Below are 20,052 nucleotides of genomic sequence, written 5' to 3'. Positions count from 1 at the left end.
TTTTGAATGGGAAAGAAGAGGGCCAATAAACTGTTACTAAATGAATGAGGCCAAGGTCAAAAACTCATCAGGCTGAAACCAGTTTGCAATGTTTAGTTTCGCTGTTGCTGAATGGCCTTGATAATAGCTTGACTTTAATCATAAAAGGCTAAAAGGAGGGGCACCTGGGTGTCTCAGTTGGTGAAGCATCTGACTCTTGATTTTGGCTCAGGGTGGTGGGTTTGAGCCCCGCCTAGGGCTCTGAGCTGATGGTATTCTCTGGGATTCTCTGTTTCCTCTCTCTAAAAAATAAACAAACATTTTTTAAAAAAGGGTGAAGGAAGATCAATCCACATTTCTGGTCCATTATGTGGAAAACAGCTGCACCAAAAGCACATTCTCCTGAACATGGGTCCATCATGCCTCTTCAGGTAAGGGTGGCATTAGGAAAACCAGGTAAGGCAAGGTCACAGAATTGCACAAAGAAGTTCTCAACTTTATGATTGTTATGGTTAAGAATTTTATTATCAAAATTATTACATCTCTTGTGAAAGTTCAAATGTTACAGCAAGGTGTAAACACTCCACTTGAGAAGAAAGTGATACTTCTTCNGTGGTTAACAGCCAAGGGGAGAATGCAAACCCCAGCCCAAATGGAGAGACATTTACATACGTTTTATATAATATACAAAGAAACCAGCATCCCAGGCAACATGATTTCCACTCCCAACGCTCTCCCAGACTGATGGGTTTGTGGGGGAAACAACAAAAAAGAAAAGTATTCTGCTGAGGTCTCAGCATTTAAAAAAAAAAAATCTCCCCTCATTTGAGCAAACACCTGATTTCAATTTTGAAAAAGTGAAATTTTGTAACAGTCACACACAAAGAGAGAAGACTGTGCATATGATAGTTGTAAGAGAGGGTAGAAAAGAAGGGGATGCAAGAGGCTGGGGGGAAAAAGGAGGAGAAAACAAATTGGAAGGAAGGAGGGAGACTCACAGTATTATCTTGTCCAAAAGAAAAGAAGTAAGGTCCACTGCAGCACCAGGGATTACACCTGTCATATATTTGCTACCCCTACCATGGTTATAACTGAATACAAAATTAGATAAATAAAAACACGCCGGATATTACAGTAAACAAGTGAAAGAAATAAGCTGGCAACCGTATGGAATTTTAAAAAGATTGTGTACCCCACCTGGGCAGGCTCCAGGGCTCCTCCAGGGGTGTACAGCAGGCACAATGCACTGATGGGGAGAAGCCAGTCTGCTCGCGTCTCTCATCCAGAACAGTGTTAGGTGTGTGGGTGGCTTTGTAACTCTCACCTGGGCCACTCTCAAATAAGCATCCCCCAAAGAAATGTGGGACTTGCCCACACACAATCACAGTCCTGTCGGTGCCACTCCACAAACGTATCTTTCCACTCTTACCCTGCAGTCACAAGTGCGCGCTCCCTAATCATGGAGGCGGTCCTACTCATGGGATCGTCAACTCCTGATTAACTGGGAGTAGAAAAAATAAAATTCAAAGAAGTCCCAAAACACTTGGGATCCTTACTAATCAAATTTATTGCCAACAGCTGATAAGTAGCAATGCAATTGGCCCATCTCACTTATTCCTCTTTTGTCTACTTTCTGGGTTACTGAGCTGTGAGACAGCTTGGGGAGGGGAGTGGTATGGGAACAGCTGGGGGTTCAGACAATCATCTGCTCCTGAATCCAGGTGACTAGGAGCTCTTCTTCAGAGAGCCAGGCACCCCTCAGCCAGAGCACATTCCAAGCTCTGCCATCCCTGCCTATATCCTTGGTGACTTTAAGACAAGGGTATGGAGCATTCTTGGTGGACACATCTTGGCCAGATACTTGCATTTGGAATGGTTGTCACAGGGTGAACACTTACATACCTACCTTTCTTCTTAAGTGCATAAAACCCTACTGTTCCTCAGATGGCTTGGGGCTTTGAGATTGGCTCTTTTCATTTTTTTCCTCTGAAAAGAAAACTTTGTGTGTGTGTGTTTGTGTGTGTGTGCGCGCGTGTGTGTGTGTAAAAAGATGTCCCCACTGCACAAGTGACTACAGGCTACAGGCAAGGACGGGAGACAGAGGCTTCAACACGACTCATTGCACTTAGAACCGTTACTAACCGGAACACCATTTGCTTGTCAACAATGTACCCTTAACAGCAGGGAGAAACTTCTTTATAGTCTCTGCTTCAGACAAGATTTACATCTTTCTCCAAGGCCAGAGCCAGTCGCGACCACAAGTCTCGTTTCTTGTCGACCAGACCCAGTCCTCTGGCACCTTGTACCCTCTTCCCCAGCAATATGCTCGGCCTAGGTTCCAGAGGCAGCTGGAAGGAAGCAGCTATGGGCTCATTCAGTTCTGTTTGCCCAAATCCAGAAGCCCTAGGAAAGTCCTGTCTGAGTCTTGACTCCTGAGCCTTGCAGAGGCTGGAGTCGGTACTGGTGCACACCCCCACTCCCACGGTGTGGGTAGTGCTGTGAATTGGAAACCGCAGATACCCTGGAGGCCTGGTAGGCAGCGGACTGCCCACTGGGCAGACTGATAGTCCGTAAGTCTGATGGCAATGACGACCTAGAGTTCTGAGGGAAGGAGGTGGAACTCAGAGTTCCTGTGCTGGACTGGGAGACCGAGTCTGAGGTCGGCGAGTCTGAGGGGCCCTGTGGGGTAGGGCTAGCAGCACTAGAAGGGCAGCTCCTCCTTGGAAGAGTGCTGCCAGTGCTGTTTCCAGAATGTGGCTGGCTGCTATAATACCCTGGTGTCCCCGTAAATGGGGCCAACGAGTCTGTGGATACAGGGTGGGCGGGGCTGGAATAGGACGTAGAAGAGAGGGAGGATTCTGAAGAACCGTGAGAGGGGGGGTTTCCAGGTCTCAGTGCAGTAGTTCGATAACTGTATCCTGGAGATTGGGTGGGATGTCCTCTAAAGGGGGAGGAACTCTGCTGAAGGAGGCTTTGTGATTCTGTCCGTGGACTATCACACTGCAGGAGCTAGAAAGAGTCGGGAGGAAAAGCATAAGGAGGTGAAAAAGTCCCCATTTAAGCCATTTAGGCTTATGAATATTTAAAATACCCTACTTTTTCTTCTTCTTCTTTTTCTTCTTCTACTTCTCCTTCTTCATCTTCTTCATCTTCTTAACCATTTGTTCTTTTTAGGATACCAAAGACAGTAAAATGGCTGTCTCTGATCACTTTATTTATTTTTCTGCCATGATTTATTACCTGAAGGTGAGCAGATGATGACTTATTTCCAAGGCTGCGGAAACTATATGCAAAGACGGCATCTCAACTGCAAAGGATGGCCAGGATCACAAAATATTTGGAACCCAGAACATACTCCTATGCCCAGAGATGAGCAATTTCTCGTCTCACCTGGTAGCTGTATCTGGAAGGGCTGTAAACGGCTGCTCCTTTAGAGAGGGTTGAGCTCAGTGTCTCTGGGCCTTCTCCATCTGCAGGGTCTGGAAGACAATACAAAATCAACGTGGCTTCCTAGAATAATCGAGAAATAGCCATTGTTCATTCCAATCACTAATGTCATCACCAACCCACACTGCTTTCTTTCTGACAAATCAGGTGAGGGCATCATGCCACAGGGCAAAAAGAGTGGTTAATTATGGGCTATGTTTTAAATGTCTGATCAGATTCCTGTCTCCTTCTTGCTCTTAATCCTTCATCACAGTGGATTTCAAGCTCTTTGGAGAGAGAAGAGCTATAGAAAGGTATCCTTTGGGGAAAAAAAGGCAGAAACAGAAAGATGGAGAGAGACTAGAGAGTAAGAGCGCACGTGCAATGCTAGATCTTAATACCGTAGTCCAGAAGAATAGAACCAAGACTGACCTGGCACCTTCCATACAGTGGAGCCCAACTGCATAAGAAATGGACTCACCTCACGCCAGCATTTGGTGAGAACTGTGTAAAGCCTGGCTCATGTGTCCCTAAACTCGGCTGGCAGCAGAAGGCTCACCTGAGTCTTTCTCTGTGATATTACTCTCCCATGTGGGAGAAGGCTCTCCTTTTTGGGCCACCCTCACACTGCTTCGGAGGACCTTGGGGATGCTCCCTCCTTCTCGGAGTCGTTCCACTGAGGTGGGAACCATCCTGTGAAGGGAAGAGGGTACAAGTTAGTGCCACAGGACTTCAGAGTCAAGAGTCTGCAATAAATGGTGCTCTCATAAAGGCTGTACGATGCATTGTCTTACAACATCCTCTTACGTATTATTTTCTTCAGGACCAATTTAAAACAAGGTATTTTTTTCTGTCCTATACTATGGAAAAAGTAGATTTAAAGATGTCTGCTTCTTTTACACTGCCATTTTGAACTGCTAAATTTTTTCTTCTGTGAAGTCATATGACTGGCACATAGTAGTAGTTTAACATACGCTCCACAATGTTTAATAAACATTACTCATTTGAGTCAGGTCTTTTCTTTCCCAGACTTCCATGCTTCAGTTCAAGATCCCTGAGAACAGCCTCATTCTCTATACTCAGCATGTGCTGTTTATTATTCACTTACTTACAGTGTTATTTATCTATTTGTGGCCTCCCCTAAACCAGATAAATCCTTTCAGAATAGGTCTGATTGTTCTGTATATGTGAGCTAGGGCCAACTGAGACTTGTGTTGTTAATTAAAATGGAATTGAGCTGAACTCCTGACTTACCTTTCGTATGAAATGAAAAAATAGAAGAGGCAATGTTAGTGCCCAGCAAATAAAATAACTCATCTGTGTCCACAACTATATGCCATCCAAAAGGGTTGTTCTGCAAGTTCGGTGGCAATTCTTCTATAAAGCTGAGGGGGATGGGGTTGGGGGTGGGGATAGGGCTGTGGCTGATACTATTAAATCAGCTGAAAGAACACAGATGGCACTATTGGCTGCCTTTCTCAGTTAAGTGTTCCCATATATTTTAGGTAAAAGTGGGAATAATTCTGGATGTGTACTTCCCTCTTGAATTTAATTATTTCATCATCAAACATAAACTTACCACCTACTGCTGATATTCTCTTGAGGTCTGCAGTGAGATGAAGTGCCTCTGGAATCTGATGGGCTTACTGCCTCCATGTGGGACATAGAGGAATGAGATGGGGAGAACTTTTTGTGAGGGGAAGAGGGGGTTCGGGAGGAGGATCCCTGCGCACCATAGGCACCAGTGTCAGAAAGTGAGTTACTGCTGCCTTGCCCAGCTCCTGCGGACTTATTTTTGCTCTGTGCAGAGTCACCTCCCCCGCCAGCAGAATTCTCCTTGGCTTCTTGTTTCCGTTTGCGGTACTCCAACAGGGATACCTGGGAGGGAAACAAGAAACAGGACTCTAGCTAGACATCGTTAGCGGATCACTAGCAATGGGGAAAGAAGGTGGAATCTGTAAACCACTAGCCATGCAAACAAATCAGGCACTAACACTTGCAACCCTTTCTTCAGGTGTGAGATATCTGAGCACAACTACACACATATTTAAATCAGTCAGAAACTGGCAAGGAGAAGAGAATACACTAGGAAATGACATTTTTGAAGAACAGTGTTCACCAGCAGACCTCGATCTTTTTTCTGCCTTCAGAGAATTGTGAGATCACAGTTACCCCATAGCAGAAGTATGCTATCAGCTGTTTACAACAATGGTAACACTTAGAAAAAGGGAGAGGAGGGTTGGGAGCTTGTGAAGTTTGAAAAAGCCTTCCAGGTCATCTGATAGCTCTCCCCTAATCCCTAGGATCCCAAGAGTCAGTTGTTTAAAAAACAAGAGAGAGAAAAGAAAAAGAAGAAGAACAACAACAAAGCCAACGTTTCAGGGTTTTTAGATGTATTCAAATTTTTAGGATACACACAGGGATTTATTACTGTTTCTCTCTTACACGTAGGGAAATTAGTGTTAAAAGAGAAAGTATGATTTGCAGGTTATATTTTAGCAAGCTAGTCTAGGAAACACAGACTTGAAAACTTCTCCCCAACTCTGCCTCATTGTTTTGATTGCCAGAGCCTTCCTCCCTGCCCCACCCATTCATTATACCTCTCCTTTTTGCTGTTAGAGCACACTGCGTACACCAGGTGCCAGCCTATTACAGTGTCTTGACGGTTCCTCCACTAAAACTGTAAGTTCTAAGAGGGCAAAGACCAAGCTTTTCTGTTTTTTCATCTTTTTTATTTTTAATTATAGTTTATTGTCAAACACCCAGTGCTCATCCCAGCAGGTGACCTCCTCTATGCCCATCACCCATTTCCCTCTCTCCCCCCACCTTCATCAACCCTCAGTTTGTTCTCAGTATTTAAGAGACTCTTATGGTTTGCCTCCCACCCTCTCCTTAACTATTTTTTTCCCTGCCCCTCCCCCATGGTCCTCTGTTAAGTTTCTTCTGTTCCACACGAGTGAAAACATATGCCATTTGTTTTTCTCTGCCTGACTTATTTCACTTAGCATAACATCCTCGAGTTCCATCCACATTGCTACACATAGCCAGATTTCATTCTTTCTCATTGCCATGTGGTATTTCATTGTATAGATGAACCACACCTTCTTGATCCATTCGTCAGTTGACGGACACTTAGGTTCTTTCCATGATTTGGCTATTGTTGAGAGTGCTGCTATGAACATTGGGGTACATGTGCCCCTATGGATCAGCACTCCTGTATCCCTTGGGTAAATTCCTAGCAGTGCTATTGCTGGGTCATAGGGGAGTCCTAGTGTTAATTTTTTGAGGAACCTCCACACTGTTTGCCAAAGTGGCTGCACAAGTTTACATTCCCACCAATAATGTAAGGGGGTGCCCGTTTCTCCACATCCTTGTCTGGCTTTTCATCTTTAACATCTGGCGCAGAACCTGACTGATAGTAGGTGCTCAACACTTCTCAAATAACAAATCATGATTTCAATCACGGTTGTACATAACAAAAGAAACCAGAAACCCAAAGATATTTTAACTTTTTGCTCCCGATGGTCAATACTATTCAAGCAAGAGTCTCCAAAACTCACTGCTCTCTTTTTCCAGTTATCTGCCAGTGTTTTACCTGCCAGTGTTTCTGCTTTCTAGTCCCTCATGGCTTTCATTTTTCTGCTTAAATGTAAAATATAACAAAAATGCAAAGTAGTACCATCTTGTATATGCATTTTCTACACACAATCTTGGAAAAGAATTAATAATAATAAATTCTGGTAATGTAGTTCATGGAAATGCAAATATAAAAAGCTATTGGGCTACATTTGAACAAGACTACTAAAGATATTCTGCAACTGTATGAGACTGTCACACACAGAACATTTAACATCTCTAGCCCTACACAGTAAATGGAAGTTGCCTTGACAACCGAAGATACTCCCATGCGTTCCCAAAGGCCCTGGTTGAAATCTACTGACCTAAAAAGCACATTTGGGGCTTTGTAATCTCTTGAACAGACATTACTTACGAGTCAAGTCTCAACCTGTTAGCCAGCACTCTATGGCCTGGCCCCGTTCCACCATCTCTCTCATGCTCCACTCCTGACCCTCCCCACCTTTTACCAGATACTACAGCAGCAGTGTAATTATTGCAACCACATTGTGCGTCTGCTGCCCACTCAATGGAGTGTCCCACAGCTACGTGTTCTGCTCTCTTCTGTAACATCTTCACTTGTATTTGTTGGTAGATTGCTTCCTACTTACTGACATCAGCTAAATTAGCACGTGACCTGTCACCTCTCACTCCACCTCTCAAAATGCCTAGGAGTCTCTGGTTTGTTCTGACTAGGTCATGTCGCAGCGATGTCCTCACCACATCTGAACAATTCTTCTGGAGCATCCACTGCCACTGTAACGAACTACTTATTAATATTAATTATCTGCCAACCTCCATCTTATGTGCTTTAAGCTCCATTAGGCCAGAACTTAGGAAGCAACATAGCATAGTGGCAATAAGAGCAAGCAATATGGAATAGCCAGACCTGGGCAGTGTCCTGGCTCTTCCATTCACTAGCTATGTGACCATGGGCAAGTCATTCAATTTATCTTAGTTTCCTCATCTGCAAAATGGGAGATTACCCAATTTATAGGATTATTTTGAGGATTTAACGCATAAGAAGAGCTTAACAGTGCCTAGAACATGGGGAACACGGGAAGTGCTAAATAATACAAGTAATTAGCATTATTTTTTTCACTGCTCTTTTTTAAAAAAAACTTAATGTTTGTTTATTTTTGAGAGAGAGAGCAAGAGAGAGAACAAGCAGGGGAGGGGCAGAGAGGGAGAAACAGAATCTGAAGCTGGCTCCAGGCTCTAAACTGTCAGCACAGAGCTCAATGAGGGGCTCGAACCCATGTACCGTGAGATCACCACCTGAGCCAAAGTTGGACACCTTCCTGACTGAACCACCTAGGCACCCCTCACTGCTTTATCCTTTGACTGCATAGCACGTGTAGCGGCACATACATGGCAGGCATTTAAATTTGCTGAAGATTTGCAACAATCATCAAATTTTACTACAATAGTCTTGTCTTAAAAACACACACGCACACACAATGATCCTTTCACTGAACACGGCAGAGATCACATCTTATGTCTCTTGTTTTCCTCACACTGAGAACAGTGTTGAACACACAGTGTCAATTCAGTTAACATCTACTGAATCACTCAATTAATATTCTTCAAAAGGGCCTATATAATATATAAGGTGGACCACTTACCTTTTTCCTCTGCGGTGGGTTCTGGGGGGCAGATGGGACTCCTTCACAAGCCCTTTCACCACCAGGTGACATGGATCCACGAGAGACGTCTTTCATAAAACCATGTTCGTATCTGCTGGGAAACCCTTCTGCAGGGGAGCAATATCCCCCGTCCAAATGTAAAGGCTTCCTATCCCCTACTAGGGGAGATCCTCGATATAATCCATCTGCTCGAGGCATAGCGTTCAATGGGGAATAGGCGTACATTAAATTAAACTCTGTCCGAAATGCCTGGTCCGAGTTCCTCACAAGGGTCTGATGTCCATCTCCACTTCTGCTTGGAAAGCCAGTCTCAGAGGGGGGTCCGATAGAGGGATGAGGAGCCAGGTCAGAAGGACCTGAGTTGATCAGGGAAGGTCTGTCAGCACAGCTGTTAGTGTTGGAGTCAAGGTAGCCTACTTTTGTCAAGTCCAGGTCTTTTCGGTGACAAAGCTGAAAGAATAAAAATCAACAGAGACATGGAGAAGGAGGGGGAAGGAAAAAGTCAAAGGACAGAAAAGAAGGGAAGCGAGAGGGGCACAGGTAAAAGGTAAGAGGGATGGAAGTACAAGGGAGAAAGCCATTAACATGTGTAAAAGTTCCATGAAGCAACAGTACACCCAGGCCCGATTACTACAGAATGCCGGCCTTTCACAAATTGCTTTAAAGTCTTTCTGGAGGAGAATCCTGGGAAAATCAGAATTAAATAATTGGCCAAATGTGACTATTTTGCCTGTTTAGCCTTTCATCAAGTCTGTTGAGTAACCCTGTACTACATTAAGGTACTAAGAGTATCATGAGGGATTTTTACCTGAGCCCCATGTATGCTATAGAGGTGAGACTGGGGTCTTAAGATAACTGGCTTTTGGTGTTATTCATTTGTATTTAATACGATGGAAGGTGGGAGGAGGGAAAAAGGGAAAGAAAGTAGTTAAGTAGACAGGAAGTCAAGGATTTAAGTTACTGGTTCAATAAAGTTAAAGACATCAACCAACCAGTTCTTTGCTCACTTTCACTATTAAGTATGTGTGTTTCTCATAAAACTTTCTGGCCACTCAATTCTTTATCCTCTAATGTATGTCCACATACCACAAGATCACTAATGCCCACCACTGCAGGTCATCCAAAATACTGAATTTTATCAAAAATAAACCGTATGTACTATTTGGTTATCATTACCTCCCAACACTGGAAACCACTAGGTCAACTTATTACTAACTCTCTAGAGAAAGAATGGTACCAGACATTCAAATGTCACACCAGGATTTCCTCACAAGACAGTGTAAAAAACATCCAGAAAACCTCTAGGACACTAGAATACAACCATTTTCAGTTTCACATTGATCTTTAATATCCTGATTCAGAATTTTATTAACTACCACTAAATTAAAAAAAAAAAAAATTAACTGGAAAGGGGCAGAGGTAAAAGTTAGATTCTGAAAGGTTATGAGAGACTACAGTTATCTCTTCAAGAGGAAAATGGCTCCGTGTAGATTCACAGAGCTAATAATTCGTACAGTTGTCCAAATCTTAGTTAAAAAAACAAAAAAACAAAAAAACTCCCCAAAACTCCAGCACTAAAACCTGAATTTAACATCTCCATGGCAGTAGGGTTTGAGAAAAGCACTCAACTGGATATCCTGAGATACCGCTTGTATGGCAACCACATTTCAACTACTAAAGAAGGCAGGCCTGTGTCACAGAAGCCATGGGCTGACTTAGTTTCCTAGTATATCCAATAAGGAGCTATAAAGAAAATGTAGAAAGCAGGGAGGCAGGACTCTCTTTCGAAAGAAGCTGCTCACTCTATCAACCCAAGCCCAAAACATCCAGTTAAACAGAGCTGTTAAGATTAATCCTGGAATAAGACATAAATCACTGTCTAACTTTTCCAGTATAAATTGCTCCTTTATGAGCCCAAGATAATTAATATCAAAAGATAGCTCCTACCAACTTTTGATTTCAACTTTCCTTATTTAACAAACACACCTTACTTGTTACTTTCTTTACCAAGGCTCGTACCATACCTTCAGCTTGCTTTAAACTTGACTTCTAGATTCTATTCTTTAAAAGAACTCTCCAGTCACCCCTCCCCCAAACAAGAGCAAACCCCACCACACACACACACACACCCCTTCATTTTCCTCCATCTACATTGAAAATTCTGAGTGATCAGTCACACATGGAAGATTCATTCTCAACTTATAGCGACTGGCTGGTCGCCCTTTAGCCTATCACCCCATTCACTCGGATCCCCCCCAGCCCTCCCACACACTCATGCACACTCACTCTCAGCCTCCAAGTGTGATTGAGATGGTGTGATAACTACCTCGGGTGACAGGGACTCGGGCCTATTCGCAGGGGAACTCTCAGGGGAGGATATGTTCTAGAGGAGGGAAAAGCATCTTGTTATTCATCTACTCGAAGTTAAGAAGCAAAACAAAACAAAGAAAAAAATAAAGTAAAAGCAAGCATAGATAGTTAGCCACAACTTTTTGCCGGGGGCAGGGGGAGGGAAAAGAATGCACAGGGGAAATGTTTAACTGTAGAATTCATTGCAATAAACAGAATGACTGGTTGAAAATGCTCCCTGGAATCTTTGAAAGCATTTAAGTTGGTTATAATGTTTCATGCTAGAAGTAAACATCTTAAGTAGGTAACAGAAGAAATTTAGACTGGTGAAACTGTACACTACAATTTCATTTGAAATTCTGTTCTACGTTTGATTAGGGTTGTGCAACCTATAGTATTTATTACTGATGGGCACCCTACCACTTATTATGCCTCAGGGAACTTTTTCCTTTATCCCACACCCCTTTATGAAAGTCACATTTCTTCATACTTCTGTGTGGTTCATCCTTGTCCACCACTGTCCAGGGAAACTGCTTAGCATACTGGGCTGAGAGGGTTAGGGAGATGGCTAGCTCTTCTTGAATGAGTTACAGGAGATAGAATGCAATTTAGCTCATAGGATAGATGGTTCTTGGCATAATCTAATTTGATCTGAACACCCCCACCAATGATATAAAAATCCCTTGTACTTTTGGCAACAGATGGGGAATAAAAAAACAGAACTTGTAGATTTCAAGTTCCTACATCCTAAACAGGGTTCCCCTGAGAGCTTTCACCTGAGGCAGCACTCCCATATCAAACAGAAACTGGACAGTGAACTCTGATGGGAGATGTGAATGGTAAAATGTGAAGAGAATGATGGTGGTAGTTGTGGCAACGATTCAGAGTGCCAGGGGTAAGGGAAGGGAAAGGCTCCTAATGCTGTAGATTGAACAACTATGACCTGGGGGACAGACCTATACCATGGGAGGCAAAATGAAGCTGTTAATTTTATTTGGTGGGCTGGGCAGTGTGTGTGAGGTGGATACCATGCCAGGAAGAAAAAGGAGGGGCTGGTGGAATGGGGGGCGGGGTGGGGGGGGCGGCTAATTAAGTTTATCCTGCCAAAGTTGCTTTTACTTCTTTTCCTTAAAGGTTCTCCCTCCCTCATGATCTTGTACTCCTCTTATACATGTTTCCTAAACTCCTTCCCTTAGCACTGGAGACATTTCTCACTGGAATTATTTTTATTTTTCCTTTCAAAAATATTCTTCCCCAACCAAGCTGCTCTTTATCTGTGACACCTTTTTGGTATTTCTGTGCCACAGTCTTGGATGGAAATAAGACTTCCTATACTAGAATACAGGGAAGACCATGACAGTTAGAATGGTAATAAGAATGGTCAGGATTGTTAAGTTTGTTTTCCTGACAAGAAAGGCTAAATTTCCTTAGTTAAATCACAAGATTAAAAACAGTGAAAAGAGGCACTGGACTTTTTAAAAATAAATTTATTTTATTTTGATATAGAGAGAGCATGCGAGAGTGCAAGTGGGGGAGGGGTAGAGAGAGGGGGGAGAGAGAATCCCAAGCAGATTCCGTGCTGCCAGCACAGAGCCTGATGTGGGGCTTCATCTCACCAACTGTGAGATCATGACCTGGGCTGAAATCATGAGTCCGATGCTGAACTGACTGAGCCACCCAGGCGCCCTGAGTAAAAACAATCTTTGATTTTCGATTTTTTTAAAAAATAAAATAAAAACACCTTACACTTCCATATTGTTTCAGTTATCCAAAATACTACAAGGGATTAGGAAATGTTCTGAGTGTTAAATTTAACTGTCCTGGAAGGCAATGTACTTCTAATTTCTGTAATTTTCACCTTTTAATTATAATAAAACCTGCACTGATAAAGTATGAAATTCTATCCTATAATTTGCTGCCCTCCAAGGTGAACATCCTATGAAATTTTACTATCAAACTCAATTTGCTAATTGAAAAGTCAATCACAGTTAGACCAAGTAAAGTTAGTAAGGCCTGAATCAGCTGCTTTAATGTACGGCAGAAAAGAATGCCACAGGAAATTTGGTAGAGTACCTTCTCTAGAAATCAAATGTAACCAGGAAGGTTCACCCTCCCTCCCCACTCTCCCACCCCTACCAAAGAGGTCTGCTCCCAAAGTAATACAGTCTAGTTCAGGTATGGAACATAGTTTCCTCCTGCTTTCCTGCTTTCAAGGTTGCTGGCTACCTCTTTCTGAGTTAGCTATTCAAAAGTCCAAGTATTTTTAATCTCCATGCTCTCATAAAGGCTGAAAAGGGAGGAAGGGATTGGTTAGAGCATTCACCTTCACCAAAGAACACATGTGGAGAAGTTACAAGCTAGGGGCAGAGCTGAGTGTTTAGTGTTCAGAACAGTTTTTTCTAAGAAGAAGGAAGAGACAGTGTCTGTTAATTTCAAATGAAAGCAACATTCAATAGATGAAGTTTTTTAATACACAAGGATACTTTCTGTTCAGTAAACCTGCTGTCACCCACACTTGAACATGAACTGATTCACAATTAACTTTTTCAAACAGCTAAGATAATACATTTCTAACTTAATCTGGAGGGTGAATGTAATAAATCGGTCTCTTACAAATAAATGTATGTTGTTAGCCTCTTTCTACTTTTCATTCCTAACACAGTGTAACAAGAAGGGAAAGTAACCTGGAGTAGGGAAAAAACTCATTTGCCACAAACCATATCTCAAAGCTTTTCACATCTCTGTTCACTGAGGTCACAACAAGAATACAAAACAGGGAAAGACAATTCATTGATTTAAAGGCCTAAAAAGAAAGACAATCAATCAGTATAATCTGGGCTCTCAGGCTGATATCATTGGTGGTTATTAGGTAGCTAGACACCTATTTTAACCAAAGAAGAGAGCAAAGACAAAGATGGAGATGTAGCATGCTTACTACCTGCATTACAGAGACTGATGGATTACATGCAAAAACAGATGAATGTCATCCACAGTACACCTATTCCTTTTGAGAGAAGTATGAGGACTGCCAAGATGAGAGGCTACCAGGTAACAGGTCACACTGACCCTGAGGTTTTCTGTTTTCTTGCCAAGACTGGCAGGAACACGGTCAAGATACATTTGGAATATTATACTTGAAATGAGGAGGGGCAAATGATAATTTTCAAATTCAGCACTCCCAACAACCAAACCCAAATCACCTCAAACTGCAGAGGAGTATTGCAGCGACTAGCAGTAGTAAGAGACGTGATTGGTGAGAACATGAGGCTGTATCCATTTCGACACTCCTCTTCTGGGTGAGATGGGCCAGGTGTGGTCAGCTGGGGGCTCTTTGAGCCTGGATTGGGAGGGGGTGGTGTGACTGGAGAAAGAGGCCGCAGTAACTTGGTGACATTCTGCTCCATCAGATAGCGAGACTTCCATTTCTTTAGTGGGCTCAACAAGTCTGTGAAATACAAAACTTGGATGAGAGATTGTAACCACAGCTTAAAGGGAGGCTCTGTAGTAAAGCCATTAATCTCTAGCCCACAATGGCTCTTAACTCTTCTGCCTCATCCCACTGTTATCTCCTGCAATCAAACCAAAAGCCCAAAGAACTTTTTAATTGCCACAGTTAAAGTAATTCTCAAAATTCTCTCCCCACGAGATGAATCTAATGACTGATCCCTAGAGCAAATTTAATCTCTTCCAGTGGAAAGTTTAAACTTTAATTTTCTTACATTGTTTCCAAAAATCTCAAATTGATGTCACTGTTAAAATCACCCTCTACTTAAATGCCATGACACCAGCTCAAGCTTCTAGAATGTTAACTCCATGCTCCTTTTATCTTCTCTTGTGTATTTTTGCCATTTTCAGCAGATCTTTCTATAATGTTCTGCTTTAGCAGGAAAAGAGTTACACATGATTAGGCCTGACCTATATATATATCTAGCCTGTAGTCTTAGAGTGCTTCAAAGTAGGAAATGATTTTTACAAAAACTTCTCCCAATCATTTTCGAAAACGAGCCTGGTACTTTTTTTGACTAGAATACCCTATACTTCCTGTATTTCTTGGATCTTCTACAGTATATATTTTAATGACCACGAGGGTCAAAGCACCTATCCAACTTTCTCAGAGGAAAAAAATCTTTGTTTTTATTTACAATTAAAAAATATTTATTTACTTAAAACCTACTATGTGGAAACCACTGAATTAAGTATGTGAGGGTAACTCATCATATATTCTATTTAAAAGGATTTACAAATTTGTGAGGATGAGAAAACATACTTAAAACATGTTTAATATCAGTTTAAGAATCTTGACAGAGATGATCATACTGCTAGGTGTTTGTAAAAAATAATTATGCTTTTAAGCGATTATACACCAGGTACTATATATACTATGTGCTTTATGTGAATTCTAACGTTTAACTTGAATAGCCCTAAATCTAGCACTTTGATCACCACTCCCATTTTAAAGATGAGGAATTTGATGTGCAGAGAGATAAAGACTAGGAAATTTAGTTCCATTTACATTCTTAAATGATTAGGTTGTATTATATCCCCGTGACTTAGTGGAAGGAGTAGCATTTATCCCAGACCTTCAAGGACAAGTTTTGGGACAGTAGGTCACGATCAGAGCTATGCTTCAGGAAAATTACTCTGGCAGCAATGGTGAGGATGAGACTGGACACTGGGAAACTGTTTGTTTGGAGTTAATGGAGAGGTTGACAGAGTTATGAGGTACTGAACTAGGGTAACAGATGTGGAAATGGAGAAGGAAAAATAAATGCAAAAAATACTGGAGATGCTTTTTTTCCTTTCTGATATGTGAAAATGTTTTATTTTCCTAGATTGGAAGTATATTCGTATTTTTCTTGTGTTCCAGAAACTGTAAGTTTTCTTTCTTATTTTTCTCCTTTGAAAAGTGCCTAGGTATAAAAAAACAAACAAACGTGATTCATGACATGTTCAGAACACTTTTTAATGTACTTCAAGAGTCAAACAGTGAATCTTTTAAAAGACTGCTATAAAAAGACTCATATACTGCTAGGTCCAATATTTACTACTAAAGGGAATTATATAAGTAATGAAGCTCACTCTAGAAAGTACAGCTGAACCCCTTCCCTTCCAAATCAACTTACAGGCCCTTCACATAAAATTGAGTTATTATGGTATCATATTCAACAAAATAGACCTGATATCTGCCAGTGGTTGGTTTTTTCCTTCCAATAACACTATATTTATAATGTTTGTCAAGTTTCATTTTTCTTTTTGCCATACATACACAGCTTTCAAATTTTACATGGTTAAACTTATCCATCATGTATAGTTTTTATCTTAAATAATTCACAAAATTATATAAACAAACACCCACACATTTAAACACACACATAAATTGAAATCACACTTATAAAAGAATGCACTAATACCCTGGTGCATGTTCATCTAGATCTTTTTCTTGGCATGGCCTTATTAATTCCTGTCTACATAGCAGTACTCACTCAGAAACATACGATAAAAATCTTTCCATGACAACAGAAATCTACAATTCAGTTTTTAATGGCTATATGGCATTCATATCATCAAAATTAACTGTTAAGTACTTGCACTTTTTTAATATTATAAATATGCCTCAGTGACCAATAATCTCTTAGATATTTCTGCACCTGTAATTTTTTAGGGCGAATGGCTAGATGCAGGATTGTTAAATCAAAAGCATCCTTCCACAGGCTCAAGAGCTTTATATTTATTCTAGTGTGAACTGTCTACTCATGTCCTATATCCTGCTTTCTATAGGCTGTTGACCTTGTTCTTCAATTATTTACTTTTAAAATTTATTATTTTCTTATTTAGGAGAGAGAGAGAATGAGTGGGGCAGGGGGGAAGAGGATCCCAAGTGGGCTCAGAGCTGACAGCAGTGAGCTTGATGCGGGGCTTACTCACAAACTGTGAGAGCATGACTTGGGCCAAAAACAAGTGCTCAACTGACTAAGCCACCGAAGATGCCCCTTGTTCTTCATTTCTAAGGACTTTTTAATTAAGAATGTTGATCCTTTGTAAAAAAAAAAATGTCGTATTTTTCCAGTTTGCTATCTGCCTTTTAATTTATTAACAGTCTTTTTTGGCTCTACAATGTGCTACGTTTTTATTTAGTCAAATGTATACATCATTTCCTTTACTTTCTGCCTCTGACATCATGAACGTCCTTGCTACCCACTACCTCAAGACTAAAAATACTGGCCTATTTTCCCTTCATCTCCATACTTAATTTTTAAATTTAATTCAAATAAAACATACTTCAGTAGAAGGAAGTGATTATCTTTCCTTCTCACATGTCAAACAGCATTCTTCCAAAATCTTTAATAGTTATAAAATTCTAATTTCTCCACTGATTTGAAATGACATTTATCTTATTAGATTTTTATATAAACAGGGTTTAGTTCTTTTTAAAAAAAAATTTTAAAGTTTATTTATTTTTGAGAGCGAGAGAGCGAGTGAGTGAGCGAGCCGGGTGGGGCAGAGAGAGAGAGGGAGACACAGAATACAAGGCAGGCCCAGGCTCTGAGCTGTCAGCACAGCCGTGGATGCAGGGCTCGAATGAACATCCTGAGATCATGACCTGAGCTGAAGTCAGATGCTTAACTGACTGAGCTACCCAGGCGCCCAAGTTCTTTTCTTTTAAATTTTTTTTTAAAGTTTTTTTTTTTTTTTTTGGGAGAGAGAGAGAGAGCGAGCGAGCGAGCGAGCGTGCAGGTGAGTGGGGAAAGGACAGAGAGAGAAGGAGACAGGAGTTGAAGCAGGTTCTGTGCTGATAGCAGAGAGCCCAATGTGGGGTTGAACTCCCCACAACAGTGAGATTATGACCTGAGCCAAAGTCAGATGCTTAACTGACTGAGCCACACAGGTGCCCCTCAGTTTAGTTTAGTTCTGTATACCTGCTGTCTAAATGGCATCAATGCTGACATCTCTTCCAGTAAAACTCCTTGGGCAATTTAAGTTATCCTACTCTAGCTCTCCAAAATACTTTGGCTATTCTAGCATACCTGTTCCTGTCAGTGAACTGTTGAAATCATTCACCATGGTAACACTACTCCTCCCCCAATCTCGCCCTAGCAAAAAGCCAGAATTCTGATTGGTATTATTATATTAAATTCATGAGTAACTACAGAAGAATTCTCACTCAGCGCCATGACACCATCTTTTAGCTACTCCTGCCTTCATTTATCCCTCTGCATATAGATCTGTCACATTTCTAATTAGTGTTACTCTCCAGTGTCTCTATTTTTTTGCTACAAGGGTGCATTACACGTCTCTTTTTATGTTATCATCTACATGTTATTCTAAACCTATAAGAAATGTTTACATACTTTTGTACCCAGCTACCTTACTGATCTCTGCCTGTGTTTCCGTTACCTCACTTGGCTTTTCTAGGGAGATAAAGCATATTATTTGCACACAATGGTAACACACACATCCTCTTTACCCACACTTTTACCTCATAGATTTTTTTGTTTTTGGTAATTATGTTGGCTAATAATTCTAGACACTATTAAATAATAATGGTAAGTGGAATAACTGGATAACCCACTTAAAAATGTATTATTTTTTAACTGAAGTATAATTTAGTACATAGTGTTGTATTGGTTTTGGTGTACTTGATAATGTATTTTAAGATTTAATGTAAATAGTTCTTACATGATGCATAACTGGCAACAATTTTTCAGATATATGTAAAAAATTCACAGGTATTTTATTTGATTTATCATTAAATTTATATTTACTGTGCTATTACTCCCCCTCTTCCATTTGGCCTGCTAATAAATTAATTATATGAATAATTTTCCAAATACTGAACCATCTTTATATCCCTAGTAGAAATTTCAGTTGGTCTTAATATACTTTTATTTTTTAAAAAAAGTTTACTTATTCTTGAGAGAAAGAGAGAATGCAAGTGGGGGAGGGGCAGAGAGAGAGAGGGAGACACAGAATCAGAAGCAGGCTCCAGCCTCCAACGTGTCATTAGACAGCCTGACATGGCGCTCATGACCTGAGCCAAAGTCAGAAGCTTAATTGAGTCAGCCAGACACCCTTTCTTTTTTTTCGGGGGGGGAGGGGGGGGAGAGGGAGTAAAGGGGCAGAGATAAAGAATCACAAGCAAGCTACACACTCAGCATGGAGTCCGATGCAGGGCTTGTTCCCAAAACCCTGAGAATATGACCTGAGCTGAAATCAAGAGTCGAATGCTCACTGACTTAGCCACTCAGTCTCCCCTTTTGATATTCTTACGGATTGAAAATTCAGATCATTGAAATCTAATTCACAAAAATATTAAGATGCTGTTTTTTTTTAGTTTGATAAAATGATTCAAGGGTGAAAAATTTAATAATACCGTATAGCGTTTCTACCAAAAGTATGTGCACATAGCAAATAAACAAATTCTACCACTCCTTTACTGCTCAAAATCCAACTTGTTTTTATCCTCTATATTTTTGCAGTTATTAATAGTTCTATGACTAGTACTTTGTATAAAAATTTGGGTCTATGTTTATTTCTGTAGAACAGATACCTAGAAGAACAACTAGTAGGTCAAGGAGTATTAGTTTTTTGTTTTTTTTTGTTTTTAAGTTTATTTTGAGAGAAGAGAGTTGAATGGGGAAGGGGCAGAGAGAGAGGGAGACACAGAATCCCAAGCAGTTTTGTACTGTGAGCACAGAGCCTGATCTGGGGCTCAAACTTATGAAACCGTGAGATCATGACCTGAGCTGAAATCAAGAGTCGCTTAACCGACTGAGCCACTGAAGCCCCCTCCTATTTTTTTTTTTTTTTTTTTTTTTTTTTATGTTTAAGTCATCTCTGCCCCCAATATGGGGCTGGAACTCCTGACCCCAAGATCAAGAGATGCATGCTCCACCGAGTGACCCAGCCAGGTGCCCCGCAGGAAGTATTTTTGTGCATATGCTAAACTTTACCAAACTGCCAGTAGGGATACTACTCTCTGCCATGTCATGATCAGAAGTGGGCTCTGCGCTAAGAGGAGCACAGCCGACGTGGGGCC

The 20,052-nt window shown here is 41.1% G+C and overlaps 1 protein-coding gene across 12 annotated transcripts in view; it reads right to left on the bottom strand.

Annotated features, from left to right (window-relative positions):
- Nucleotides 1–598: 598 nt before the first annotated feature.
- The window catches only part of SETD5 (SET domain containing 5), an 83,933-nt gene continuing 64,479 nt past the window's right edge, over nucleotides 599–20,052 (bottom strand). For all 12 annotated transcript variants that reach the window (XM_077751529.1, XM_077751533.1, XM_077751534.1 and 9 more), the window contains 6 exons: nucleotides 14,216–14,460; nucleotides 8,646–9,116; nucleotides 4,985–5,283; nucleotides 3,965–4,098; nucleotides 3,370–3,458; nucleotides 599–2,988 (listed from right to left, as the gene is read on the bottom strand). In XM_077751529.1, the coding sequence (XP_077607655.1) occupies nucleotides 2,383–2,988; nucleotides 3,370–3,458; nucleotides 3,965–4,098; nucleotides 4,985–5,283; nucleotides 8,646–9,116; nucleotides 14,216–14,460 (1,844 nt within the window). In that variant the 3' untranslated portion in view covers nucleotides 599–2,382. The remainder of the gene's footprint in view (nucleotides 2,989–3,369; nucleotides 3,459–3,964; nucleotides 4,099–4,984; nucleotides 5,284–8,645; nucleotides 9,117–14,215; nucleotides 14,461–20,052) is intronic.

Source organism: Crocuta crocuta, unplaced genomic scaffold (assembly GCF_008692635.1).
Source record: "Crocuta crocuta isolate KB4526 unplaced genomic scaffold, BGI_CrCroc_1.0 scaffold69, whole genome shotgun sequence".
Taxonomy (NCBI): domain Eukaryota; kingdom Metazoa; phylum Chordata; class Mammalia; order Carnivora; family Hyaenidae; genus Crocuta; species Crocuta crocuta.
The sequence above is the reverse complement of the archived record's forward strand: the minus strand, read 5'-3'. Positions and strand labels throughout refer to the sequence as shown.